The sequence below is a fragment of the Gigantopelta aegis genome, chromosome 5, assembly GCF_016097555.1.
Source record: "Gigantopelta aegis isolate Gae_Host chromosome 5, Gae_host_genome, whole genome shotgun sequence".
NCBI lineage: Eukaryota > Metazoa > Mollusca > Gastropoda > Neomphalida > Peltospiridae > Gigantopelta > Gigantopelta aegis.
In genome coordinates this window covers 23,675,294-23,690,021 of record NC_054703.1, presented here as the reverse complement: position 1 = coordinate 23,690,021, position 14,728 = coordinate 23,675,294, and the positions used below count along the sequence as shown (strand labels likewise).

At 40.4% G+C, this 14,728-nt stretch overlaps 1 protein-coding gene across 1 annotated transcript; it reads right to left on the bottom strand.

Annotated features, from left to right (window-relative positions):
- Nucleotides 1-6,044: 6,044 nt before the first annotated feature.
- Nucleotides 6,045-11,532, bottom strand: LOC121373440 (probable palmitoyltransferase ZDHHC24). Its single transcript, XM_041500096.1, has 2 exons — nt 11,457-11,532; nt 6,045-8,932 (listed from the first exon to the last, which is right to left on the bottom strand). Exon 2 carries the CDS (start codon nt 8,923-8,925, stop codon nt 8,086-8,088), a length of 840 nt encoding a protein of 279 aa, XP_041356030.1. The 5' UTR covers nt 8,926-8,932; nt 11,457-11,532; the 3' UTR covers nt 6,045-8,085.
- Between the last annotated feature and the right edge of the window lie 3,196 nt (nt 11,533-14,728).

Here is a 14,728-nt window from a genome sequence, read left to right as displayed (position 1 = left end):
AGATAGCTCCGTGGTCTAGTGCATAGGCTGCTGGACAATCAATCTAGCGACAGTGGTTCAAATCCCATCAACGTTGGCTCACACTTTCATTCATCTTTGTCATCTATGACCCTCTGCATATCATTCTCATTATCTTAATAAAAAATCAAATAAAACTTTACAATTTCTCCCAAGATTTCAATCTGTTTCGACCCTGTCTGTTATTTTTCTCCGACCTCGGTCTTCTGAGGTGTCCATACCTTCACCTAACTCTCTCAACTTCCTCCACGAGTGTACTTCCCTGCACCCACCTAGCACACTCGTCCTCTACCGCTAATAAAGCTGGTCTGACCCACGGCACTAACAACCGCCTGTAGTAAGGGGGGGGGGGGGGGCATAGTATGTGGAAACAAGTGCCTCTTAACAAAAGAAAGAAAGAAATGTTTTATTTAACGACGCACTCAAAACATTTTATTTACGGTTATGTGGCGTCACACATATGGTTAAGGACCACACATATTTTGAGAGGAAACCCGCTGTCGCCATTTCATGGGCTACTCGTTCCGATTAGCAGTAAGGGATCTTTTATTTGCGCTTCCCACACGCAGGATAGCACAAACCATGACCTTTGTTGAACCAGTTATGGATCACTGGTCGGTGCAAGTGGTTTACACCTACCCATTGAGCCTTGCGGAGCACTCACTGAGGGTTTGGAGTCGGTATCTGGATTAAAAATCCCATGCTTCGACTGGGATCCGAACCCAGTACCTACCAGCCTGCTGACCGATGGCCTAACCACGACGCCACCGAGGCGTAACTACAGAACACTCACCGCTGTGGTTAGACTAAGCCCACAGTAAAATGGCAGGTGTGTGACATGGATAGCCACAAAAGACAAGCACGAACATGTTCAGCCTCGTGTTGCTTTTGTGCACTTGAAGTATACCAACCGCATGTTTCTTATACGAGCGTTTGTAGCTGGCTTTGCCTCGGTCTATGCGGCGGTATTTTTATATGCAAACTCTTTTAAAGGGGACTATTTCTGACTTTGCTGCAATTTTTAAGATGTTATCGACTAACAGAGACTTTTTATCGATTATAATTACACATCAAATATATTTTCAACTCATTTGAATGCCCATCTTCCAAACACACAATCTCTCATGTATATATTTCTGTTTATGTATCATTGTATATTTTATGCCTATGAGCCGCCAAATTTAAAGCAAATAAACTATAGTAAATTACAAGTTAGTTCTAAATATTACAAGTAACTTCAAACCAATGGGTTATTTAACTACCGGGGTCAACTTTGAGGTCACGGGCTCCTCACGCACGCACGCACACCTCTACTTCATTATGATTTTAGAAGCCCTAATATGTCTTGAACATGGAACTAAGTGGTAACGGTAAAAAAAAAAAAAAAGGGATCCACTAGTGTTTCTGCTTGGGTAAAAAATTGGGTATGGCGCTATGGAATTTAATGCAGCCACAGTCAACAGTGAGCGACGGGGGGGGGGGGGGGGGGGGGGGGGGGGGTTTAGGGTTAGGGATAAAAAAACACAAAAAAAACACATACAGTAATGATAAAAGTAATTAATTTTGTCAAAAGGTTAACTTAAAACAAAATATCAGCAATAAATGTGGGTATGGCACCATACCCGTTTTACCCTCTGCAGAAACACTGACCCCAATTTCACAAAACATCGTAAGCCAAGTTTTACACGTAACCGTAAATCTACGACTAAATCACAAGTGACAACTCTTATTACTATAGTTAGATATACACATAATTCATTTATTATCGTCCTTAAAATGCTTCACCTCCCACACTAATTTTCTGCATGAAATATGAAATAGATGCCAAACACGTGTAAATATATGCTCGGTAAAACTGCTAGTCGCAGACGTAAACTTACGATGTTTTGTAAAATTGGCCCCCAAGTACTACTCATTTGTGACCTGGCTTTAAGGGTACCCCCAAAAAATATCTTCTTTTTTCACGCTGACGTCAGGTCTTAATCGGTACCCTGTGATTTTTGTGTACAAAAAAGCCCATGATCTACTGGACCACACGGAATACATTGCCATCATTTAGTAACCATACCGCAATTTCCGGTGCGGCTTCCCATAAAAGAATCCCAATTTTTATATTATTTTCTTATTCTACACTATCGTAGCTTTCAATTAAAGGGACATTCCTTAGTTTTCTGCATTGTAAGATGTTTCTGACTAATAAAATATTTCTACGATTAAACTTACGTATTAAATATATTTTCTGGTTTAGATTATCAGTGTTTGTATTATGTATGTTCAATGTGTTTCTGGTCGTCTTAATATTTGTAAGAAGCCCAAACTGAATTTTGTATTCAAATAATTTCGTACGTACGAAAAAAAATAATTTTAGGAAATAAAATGACATTTAACCTAGTACAAATATTAGAACGATCAGAAACACGTTTAATATGCAGCAAGGCTCACGCGACTGGGCAAAGCGAGCCCAAACTTCGCTCTGACCAGCTTGACTTCGCCGTGCCAGACACCGTAAGGCCAAATCTGTGTCGCCTTTTTTTCTTTCTTTTTTTAAGTCATCACTTGCATTGTACACAATCACGGATGAATGGTGAAGAACTTGAGGAACATCTATTCATAGATAATAATTAAGTGTGAAGTGTCAGTTTGAAGTGAGACTGGCGCCACAAACGCATGCGACAGGCTCACAGACGGCCTAGCTGAGACAACACCCATGTCTCACACTAATAGTAGGCCTATTGTGTATTGTCAGGCGAATGTGCTGGAAATCGTACTAGGGTGGGGATCTAGACTATGGCGAGTGAATTTTTTTACAGAGTTTGGGTGATGCTCCACCAGAAAATACCTTGAAAAAGAAATGCAAACCTGTCCTAGCGGATTTTTCATTTATATGTACTCATAATAAGCGGCTACCTGTCCGACACACCCAGCGGCCACTAAAAACTCTCTCTCTCTCTCTCTCTGTCTCTGTCTCTGTCTCTCTGTCTGTCTCTCTCTCTCTCTGTGTGTGTCTCTCTCTCTCTCTCTCACTGTCTCTCTCTCTCCCCCCCCCCCCCCTCTCTCTCTCTCTCTCTCTCTAATGTTAATCGGCCACTGTACAAAAATTGTATTAAAAAATTAGTTTAAACAACAATGACAATGTGCAGCAGATAAGCATTTTTCACACCTTCACGGATACTAGTACCCATTCAGTCTGACAACTCCACAGTGTATCAGTTAAGAAACTGTGACTGTGGAACGCATTTAATTGCCTCTGGGTTCTCTACCCTTGACCGTGGTAGATTAATGTACTAGGACAATACTCTGCTTGGAGTAGTTATTAAATAAAATGAGAAGACAAACTTACGAGAGAATATATTCTAAACGGTAAAATTAGTGCTGTTCAATTACATTTCATTATTTCTAAAGAAGGCGACATGTGGAAAGATGATTTAATATCCATTAATTTGCAGTACAGACGGTAAACAAAAAAATAAATAAATAAAATACAAATTGTAAAAGTTGCACCTGTATTTAGATAACTTCTTTTTGCGTATTTTATTTTTTGGATTAAAAATTTAAGTCTCCGTGTGTTTCAAAACTTCGCCCTCTCTAAAGTTTGCGAGAGAAGTGACTTCGCTCTATGATTTTGACCTCGCGTGAGGTCTGAATGCAGTCACTAATAATTTATGCAGAAAAATATATTTCATATGTAATTACAATCGTTAAAAAGTTTCTGTTAGTCGATAACATCATAAAAATTGTAGCAAACTCGGGAATGTCTATTTAACATTAATATCATTATCCTGCCATTAAAATTAAACGATGGGTAGTGTTTTGAACATGATAGGGTTTGGGCTATTAAGAAAACTAGTGTAGACTTTACGATTTAAGGCGATTCTAAATTAATTTTTCCCAGAAGTCCCGTAGTGCCAACTGATGTTTGATAAAATGTACCCAACATAACAAAACGGCCCCCAATTATTTTGGGGGATTAGCCTGAAACGTATTTATATATGTAAATTCTGGGGAGGGGGTACTTTTGTCCATTTAAATTAAATCAAGTTTGAAGAAAATATAAACATAATTAATTTAACATTGTTTGGGGGGTTTTAATTACTATTAACCCCAAAAAACAACCGTCTCAATAATAATTTGTAAAAATGTGCATAGTTTACACAAAAGTAATTACACTTGCTCTATTTGTGTAGTAACTAGGTATATATGAATTATATATGAATTATATATATATATATATATATATATATATACAGTGAAACCCCTCAACACCGGAATCCCCTCAAAACGGGACGTTTTCCACGGTCCCGTGATTTACGCCGCTTTTAGCACTAAATTGTACCCCTCTAAACCGGAAACCCCTCTAACCTGAACACCGGAATAACAATTCGGTCCCAATGTGTCAATTTAGTGTAAATCGTTCCCATGAAAACCGAATGACCAAACTGCTACCAGTCAATGTGGCGCCACTAATTGCCCCCAATGTCACTCCAGCCGGATTACCGGTCTGCAAACACTTAAAGGAAGGGACAATCAAGGCATTTGGCCTGGTATGCATATTCAACAATATATAATGCACATTATTGCTTAATATCAACAAGTATAATCGTATAGTTAATTAATAAAACGGTTAAATGTGACGGCTATTATATATAACGGGCGCAGCAATTTTGTATCATCCCAGTGAATACGCCCTCTGGCGAGCTGGTGGTTACGTAATAACTAACGAGTCACGTCAAGAATTAGTCTTCGAACTCAAGAAACAAAACATACCTGATTTTTGCGGATGCATCGCAATATTCTGTAATAAGAAAAGAAAATTATCACTTGGGTATCGTGAGTGGTCGTTTTTGCTCGAACGTAGCATACCAATAGGCCTAATAATATGCATTTTTTATTTGGTTTTTAAAAAAATGAAAAATACTGGTAACTTCATTTCGTTCTGTTGATGCGAATTGAAATATATTTAGTTAAATAGTTTATTGTACTATCAAGTCATTTATGTTGTTTTACAAGTCAGGTTGATGAAACAGAAGCGCCTTGTCGTAAATTAGAGCGTTTGTTTACACTGTGCATAGAGCAGATGGACGGAGCTGACGTCACTTCGCCCCAAGCTATACCACCTGACGTCACAAAAACGAAACAAAATGGCAGGAATAATCGTGCTTTTTTATTAACTCTAAAATTACGCGTTTTTTATTTGTTAAAGTCTCAGTATGTGTTGGTGGTCCGGGTATGCATCTTTCCAACACATAAATCTCTTCTTTTAGTTTACTCTACCTTTAATGTGCACCTGCTCGGGTTCGCTGTTATCAATGCAGTCACCGTTACACGCCACTAAGTAGGCAAGGTTGGCAACATGTCAATAAACACTTAACAAAAGACTCATCGCCAGCGTAGATATTTAATTTACACAAGCATTGTGTTGGTTACGATAATCCGAGTTCGGGTTTGGGTTAGATGTTTTAAGTCACGAAGGTGATTTACATTCCTTCACAAACGTGTAACATGATTTGCTTCAAAGATCGACAAAAATAACAATGAATTAAATCCACTGTCTTCCTATCGTATGACCGGCCTCGGTGGCGTCGTGGCAGGCCATCGGTCTACAGGCTGGTAGGTACTGGGTTCGGATCCCAGTCGAGGCATGGGATTTTTAATCCAGATACCGACTCCAAACCCTGAGTGAGTGCTCCGCAAGGCTCAATGGGTAGGTGTAAACCACTTGCACCGACCAGTGATCCATAACTGGTTCAACAAAGGCCATGGTTTGTGCTATCCTGCCTGTGGGAAGCGCAAATAAAAGATCCCTTGCTGCCTATCGGAAGAGTAGCCCATGTAGTGGCGACAGCGGGTTTCCTCTCAAAATCTGTGTGGTCCTGAACCATATGTCTGACGCCATATAACCGTAAATAAAATGTGTTGAGTGCGTCGTTAAATAAAACACTTCTTTCTTTCTTTCTTTCCTATCGTGTGAATTTGTTGCTCTTTTAAAAACATTTATTTAGCAAAATAAAGAGTAAACAAAAGTAACATTGGCTTTGCATGGTCGAACAGATGTTAGTAACATTTTATTTTCATATTGAGTTTCAACATGACAAAACGACCAGCTAAATGTCGCCGTGTTGAACTATCACACCATTATAAACTTCAAATAATTAAAAGTTTCGAAAGTAAACCTAAACCAACGTTAAGATTTTGGGTGAAAAGTTTAGTATCGGAAATTCAGCATTTGGAGACATTATCAAGAAGCGAGAGGTTTATAAAGCAGAGTTTGCAAAGATCATTAGCAGAAATAAACGATACGCTGAACTATTTAATGGGGAAGGGAAGGTAGTTACGTAAATGCAGACCCCTGAAAACCGAACACCTCTGAAAACCGGACATTTTACTTGGTCCCATGGATGTCCGGTTTAGAGGGGTTTCACTGTGTGTGTGTGTATATATATATACATACATACACATATACATATACATATACATATACATACAAACATATACATACATATGCATATATATATATATATATATATATATATATATATATATATATATATATATATATATAGTAAACTCTCTATATGTCAAATTTGCTGGTGCCAGCCGGTTAGTTTGAGATATCGTTACATTTGAGATAACTAAACATCTAAGTTCTCATAAACGTAAAATTCTCCTTCACTGGATTGCTCGCAGCGTTCATTCTCCGACATATTGCATATTGTACACTCTTATATTTTTATTTTAAAATTTGGACTTAAAATAACAAGTTAAAACCACTCATAGTAAGAACACCTAATCCAATACCGTTTACATACCCAATCCCACTTTCATTGTTACCCGCTTTTGATAACTGCCGCGGTTTCATAGGCCATCACTTTCAAGCGACCGGATTAAATAAATACTAATTAGGCATACTTGGCAATAACAACAAGTTAATCCACTGGCCTCTAATGATCGAACACAAACATAATAAATTAAAAGGAGGCCCCAGCATTTATCGAAATAATTTTATTAAATAATTATTATTTTAATTTATGGAAAATATGTTTTCAACTTCGACAAAAATATACCAAATATATAGTAAATATGTCATATGGGACCACATAAGTCATTTGACGTATGTGTATATTTATGTCAAAGTTTGAGATAAACATACAAACTCTTACATGTTTATATAGAGAAACGGTTCGGACCCACTTCTTGCTTTGAGATAGCGTGACGTTTGAGAAAACGGAGTTTGACATATAGAGAGTTTACTGTATATATATACATATATATATATATATATATATATATATATATATATATACACACACTCATTTCTCTCAGTAGATAAAATAGACAATTAAAAATGTAATGGCACTCATCATCAACAATAGTATTGCACGAGTGACATATATTATTACATTTTCTTTCTCAATATTAAACCATCTACCAGTTTCTATAGGAAGTTTGATATTTTCAGTTCTAAATTTGCATGATATTCTGGAATCTTTTGTTGACAATCTCACCGATAATATTTCAATTTAAATCCATGCTTGAACATTGTGCAGCTAACACCTTTAGATGAGTCAAATTTATCAACGTTCCATTTTTGTAAGTCACATAATATCAGTTTAAAAGAATGGTCTGCCATTACCGCAAATTACAAATTTCACGATTCCGTGCGCATAGCTGAGGTTGTAGGCAGTATTTGAATGTCAAAGGTCATCTTTCAGCCGGACGACGGTTGTGGAGGTTTTGATCTTACTGGGGGATTAAGGAGACAGTTTTTACTATCCACACTGAGCTGCCAAGGCAAGGCAAGGCAAGGCAAGGCAAGGCAAAAAAAAAAGAGTTATATTTTAGCGCGAAATAACGAGAATTTACGTTACAGTTTAAGAAAAAATAATAATAATAATAATAATAAAAAAAAATAATAATAATATTCATAACTAAATTAATTTGAGATAAGCATTTGTGGCCTTGTTGGTCGAGTGGTTACGATCACGGGCTGTCTCAACTTTCACAACCTTTAACATGGTCGGAATACGACATCGGAGATGTAAATGTTTCGCGGGTGGGGTACAGAAATTATCACATGGCCTTAGTCTCGCGTGATCTAAACGTTACTCCATCGCCTGGTAATCGTGAAGGCACGAATGGAAACAGCCAGACGAAATACCAATTCTTCCCAAACACGTCCACAACGTTATTGTACAGTCCCATGTCGTACGTCAACATTCCTTTCTTCTTTTCGAACTGCGTCTGCCCGTGCACGAGCTGAGACAACTGGGCGTACAGCAGCCAGAGGAATATGCACGTGAGGAGGAAGCCGATGGTCGTCAAGGAAGTGACGAAACTCGTGTAGAGGTCTTCGTAGCGGAATATGAAGGTCGCGTGCGGCGCTATGAACGAGAGGACGGAAAAGACACGAACGCCATCTTGGAATTTGACGTTGGTGACGAACTGAGCGTTGAAGACGTTGCAGTACAGTCCAGCCATGACCATGTACACCACCATGACGATGTAGTAGCGCTGGTTGTGGTGGCCGATGCAGTAGCCGGCAAACCAACAATGGTGATCTCGCTTCAGGATGCAGACGTCGCAGATTTTGCAGTGGTGAGATCGCGGCGGGACGTTTCTGTCGCACCTGTCGCAGTACCTCCAGCCACTGGGCGCGGGACCCGATGGGAAAACCACGTCACTTCCGGTCGTGTCAGTGGTGGCGAGCATGAACATGTTGCCGTAGATGTTGACGGCAAAAAAGACGGCGAAGAAGAGATGAGTATACGTTGTGTTGACCCAGTCTGTGTAGTACGTAGGCAGGACGTGGAAGATCTCATACCACAGTAGAAATATTCCGCCTAGAGTAAACACGCTCAGAGCTATACGGTCGGCTAACGTTCTTGGTAGGACCCAGCGCTGACCCGCCATTTTGTATCTGCATATATAAAATAAATACATCAATTATTATAATAATCATAATAATCATAAAGATGATGACAAGAGGCATAGGAAATGGCACCCAATGCTGAAGATTAGGCCTATACATAAACCCTTCCTTGACTGAAAGGCAAATTAAATTCAAGTACAACTCGTTAACAGACCCTCCAACCTCAACTCTGCTGCTCAGGAGCCATGGAGTGCATTTGAAGTGTGTGTGTGTGTGTGTGGGGGGGGGGGGGACCTTCAATGTGATTTAAAAGTGGGGTGTCACTGTTAAGGGCCCGGACCGGTTAAGAGGTAGAACGGGGAAACGTTAAAAGGGTTTTGTTTGAAGAGAAAGAAAGAAATGTGTTATTTAACGACGCACTCAACACATTTTATTTACGGTTATATGGCGTCAGACATATGGTTAAGGACCACACAGATTCTAAGAGGAAACCCGCTGTCGCCACTACATGGGCTACTCTTCCGATTAGCAGCAAAGGATCTTTTATTTATCCCTGACTGAAAGGCAAATTAAATTAAAGTATAACTCATTAACAGACCCTCCAACCTCAACTCTGTTATTCAGAAGGCGCGGAGTGAATTTGAACGGGGGGGGGGGGGGGGGAGCACCTTCAATGCGATTTAAATGTGGGGTTTCATTGTTAAGGACCCGGCCTGTTAGAGGTAGAACGGGGAAATGCCTGCCCCCACCTCCACTCACTCCACCCCACTGAGAATAATTTTAATTTCAGGTGTTCAAATTTCAGACTGCACAGTAACAGGAAAAACGGGGGGGGGGGGGAATACCCCCCCCCCCATCCCCGTCCCCCTCTGTTACTGGCATCTGTCGATGCCTATGTGTCCGTACACACTCCTACTTAACATAATAACAAACTTTAAAGCTGCTGGATGTTAAATAATTTTGACAGTTTTTAGAGAGAATTAATTATATAGCAAGTGATCTTTTAAAATATACGTTTCCATACTCCATACACCACTACAGCACATTGATTAATTAATCACCAGGTACTGGATGTCAAATATTAAAGGGACATTCCTGAGTTTGCTGCAATTTTTAAGATGTTATGGACTTACAGAGACTTTTTTACAATCGTAATTACATATCAAATATATTTTCTTGTTTAGAATATTAGTGGCTGTATATTAAACGTGTTTCTGATAGTTCTAATATTTGTACTAGGCTAAATTTCATTTTATTTCTTAAAATATATTTTTTCGTACGTACAAAATTATTTGAAGACAAAATCCAGTTTGAGCTTCTTACAAATATTAAGACAACCAGAAACACATTGAATATACAGACACTTATATTCTAAACAAGAAAATATATTTAATATGCAAGTTTAATCATAGAAATAATTCATTAGTCGAACAATGCAGCAAACTTGGGAATGTCCCTTTAAATCATCTTGACCCAGTCTTCAGAGGGAACACATGCAGCAAGTTTCCATTAGCAAGTGATATTTTTTTAAATATACTTTTCCATGGACAGGACAGCATATACCAGGACCTGTGATTAGCTCTAGTGTCCTTATATACTGGATCTGGGGTAGAATGCATAGTGTTAAAAAAAACGGTCATATAAACAGGGCAGGGCTACACTACAGAACACTCAAGCTAGTCCTGTGATATATCAGTCGTGGGACTTTGATCGGAGTAAGAAAAATACACAATGATGGGTCCAATGGGTGGTGGGGTTTCGATCCAAAAACCTATCACACTTATGGCGAGTGCTCTACGGGGGGGGGGGGGGGGGGGGGGGGGGGGGGGGGGGGGGGGGGGAGAGAGAGAGACTCTACCACTGAACTGTATCCGGAACTTACTCACCCACCCACCCATATAATAATAACAATGAATGGATATGAATGGATGAACCTGTACCTGCCTCGGTGGCGTCGTGGTTAGGCCATCAGTCTACAGGCTGGTAGGTACTGGGTTCGGATCCCAGTCGAGGCATGGGATTTTTAATCCAGATACCGATTCCAAACCCTGAGTGAGTGCTCCGCAAGGCTCAATGGGGTAGGTGTAAACCACTTGCACCGACCAGTGATCCATAACTGGTTCAACAAAGGCCATGGTTTGTGCTATCCTGCCTGTGGGAAGCGCAAATAAAAGATCCCTTGCTGCTAATCGGAAAGAGTAGCTCGTGTAGTGGCGACAGCGGGTTTCCTCTCAAAATCTGTGTGGTCCTTAACCATATTATGTCTGACGCCATATAACCGTAAATAAAATGTGTTGAGTGCGTCGTTAAATAAAACATTTCTTTCTTTTTTGGATGAACCTGCATTGCGGAAAGTTAGCTTGGGGCGAATTAAATTTGGGCCGAATTGACTGAAGAACTATCGCATCCGGAAATAAAATATTTATCGTCCCAAGCCGGTTTTGTGGAGCGAGTCTTAACGCCATCACACTAAACTGGCGACATAGCTTATTGTTTACATAACACAATGCCCGCGTGTTTCCCCGCCTGTAAAATAATACTGGATAAAATATAAACAATGTCAGAATATTACCAAAATGTGCATATCACGTTAACTTGCCTTGACTTGCAGCTACGATAACTATTGTACGTTCCAAGCACGATTATCCCCCTTGTTGTCTCGCAGTGTAAATACAAACAATGCTGTTCGCTAGACTTGCGCGAGTATACCTGGGTGCTCATTAGTTATTAAATGGCTGTTAAAAGTTTGTTTTGTTTAACGGCACCCCCAAGGCACATTGATTTATTAATCATCAGCTATTGGATGTCAAACATTTGGTAATTCTGACAAATAGTCTTAGACATAAGTGTACTGCCCCCCTCCTCCCCCCACCCCCATGTAAACGTGCTCCCGCCATACTTAATATCATACAACTCCTCAACACACCTCTGAACAAGCAAAGGGTCTTTTTTCCCACACTGAACTGAAACTACGCCACACAGGTGAACACCCTACGACCCTGGTATAACAAAGGCCATGGTATGTGCTATCCTGGCTGTGGGATGGTGCATATAAAAGATCCCTTGCTACTAACGGGAAAATGTACCAGGTTTCCTTGCTGAGACTGTGTGTAATAATTACCAAATGTTTGACATCCAACAGGCCGGCACCTGTACCCAAGACAGACGTGCACTACAACAGCTTGTTCTGAATGTGCACGTTAGACACTCTGACCTGACCTGACCTGACCAGGCCTCATGGGACTGCTACTTGTGATAGAGAATGGTTGTATGCGACTCCATGCTTGTTCAGAAGCATTTAAATAAGGGTCGACGACACCCCATCCCCTCTCTCCCCAACCCAGCCAGCTCAAGCAATTTTATTTATATATATATTTCCGGAGCATGATTCGACCCTCAATATAAACTGTCCCACACTCGACCACTGGACATGCCAGAGATTTCGTATGGGAGAGACGTGCCTGAACCGTAATTGGATAGAGGCATAATAATAGAATTTACGATTACAATATAAACTTCGCTCACCAGCATAAAGTTAAAGTTTGTTTAACAGCACCACTAGAGCACAGATTTATTAATCATCGGCTATTGGATGTCAAACATTTGGTAATTTTGACATGCAGTCTTAGAGGAAAACTGCTACATTGTTCCATTAGGTCAGGTCATAGGGTTTTACGTGCACATTGAGAACAAACAGTTGTAGTGCACGCCTGTCATGTGCGTAGGTGACGGCCTCGGCCGGCTCCTCCATCCAGGACAGGAAGTTTTCCATTAGTAGCAAAGAATATTTCATATGCACCATCCCACTGACAGGATAGCACATACCACAGCCTTTGATATATCAGTCTTGGTGCACTGGCTGGAACAAAAAAAAATTAGTCCAATGGGCCCACCGATGGGGATCGATCCCAAACCAATCACGCCTCAAGCGAGCGCTTTTACCATTGGGCACAAGTCTGTTGTTCAGTGCATAAAGGATTTATTAAAGAAATAAAATAATGATGAACAGGACAGAGCTAGAAGACGATCGATATATATCCACAGGAAGGAAGCAAATGTTTTATTTAACAACGCACTCAACACATTTTATTTACGGTCATATGGCGTCAGATATATGGTTAAGGACCACACAGATATTGAGGGGAAACCTGCTGTCGCCACTTCATCGGCTACTCTTTTTGATTAGCAGCAAGGAATCTTTTATATGCACCATCCCACAGACAGGGTAGTACGTACACAGCACAGTCTGTTACACCAGTTGTGGAGCACTGGCTGCAATGAGAAATAGCCCAATGGGTCCACCAACGGGGATTGATCCTAGACCGACCGCACATCAAGCGGGTACTTTACCACTGGGCTGCGTCCGCCCCCATATCCACAGGTTCTCGATTATCAAATGATAATAAAAATAAACTATATTCCCCCAGCCTCCCACCACCCCCCCCCCCCCCCCCCCCCCCCCCCCCCCCCCCCCCCGCCCGCCCAAAAAAAAAACCCAACCCCATAATAATAATATTAATAATAAAAAATTTAAATCCCGAAATTATCAATAAAACAATGTCGCTAACTAATCGAAATATTACTTGTTTTCTTGATAATGTCAGAATCTGGAGAAGAAGAAAAAACTGTACTCCAGTAATCGATTACCTCAGGTGACTACAGCCTACGAGGTAGAAATACAATAAAAGACACGAACTCAAATAATGTACATACTTTATGGTCAGCTTTATACAGTAAGAATAAGAGGTACAAATGAACTTGGATTTTACAAAGGTTATGTTTATGTTCATGAATGGTGTTTTGTAACATACGCCCGCACCCCCGCCCCAAGAAACCCCCCCACAAAAAAAAAGAAAAAAAAAAGACAGACAGACAATACTGAAATGTACACTCATGCAATTTCCTAATGGTCATCATCAGAGGCGGGGGGGGGAGAGTTATAATTGTATTATATATTAATTTTCAAAAAAAAATTACGATCCCCTCAAAACCTCTCCCAAAGTTCCATTGACATTCCGCCTCATGTCATTGCCCCCCCCCCCCCCCCCCCCAATGGATGTTTTGGATCCGCCACTGTCATTAATCAACCATTTGACAGTGCTTATGTCCACTGAAGGTTCAATCACGTCTGTGTCCAAATGAAACTTATAGCTGCAATATCAAGAGGCAGATTCAGGGGTGGGGGGTTGGGGAACCTGGGGACCCATACCCCATCCCCCCCTAAAAATATTCAAATGTCCCGTTTTTTCCCCATTGGGATGCCCTTTTGACAAACTGATCCATGTGTGCGTTTCCTCCATTAGTACCCCCTTCTCCCCCCCCCCCTCAGAAAAACCCCCACAAAAAAACCAACAAAATATATATATATATATATATATATATATATATATATATCCACCCCTGATATTGCTTTGTCATCATATAAAGGCTGTTTTACGTAGGTGTTTTTTTTGGTGAGGTGCAGGTGCATATCAAATCACTGTTATTGAGAAGTTATTTTTCCACGATGGGTCTGCCCCCCCCCAACCCCCACCCCCACCCCCATCCCACACACACACACCTGGCCCAGGCCCCCTACCCCCGTCCATGAGTTCGGCACCTGCACCACATCAAAGCTGCACATGTGAAAAACAGCTCAACAATGCTTGCTAATACAAATACAAAAAATGGATAAAAGTTTGTTTTTGTTCAACACCACCACTAGAGCACACTAATTTACTAATCATCGGCTACTGGATGTCAAACATTTGGTAATTTTGATATACAGTCTTAGAGAGAAAAACCTGCTACATTTTTCCATTTGTAGCAAGGGATCATCCTACAGACAGGATAGCACATACCACG

What these genes read in the sequence shown, in the direction of transcription:
- LOC121373440 (XM_041500096.1), bottom strand. Translation starts at nt 8,925, where the DNA reads ATGGCGGGTCAGCGCTGGGTCCTACCAAGAACGTTAGCCGACCGTATA.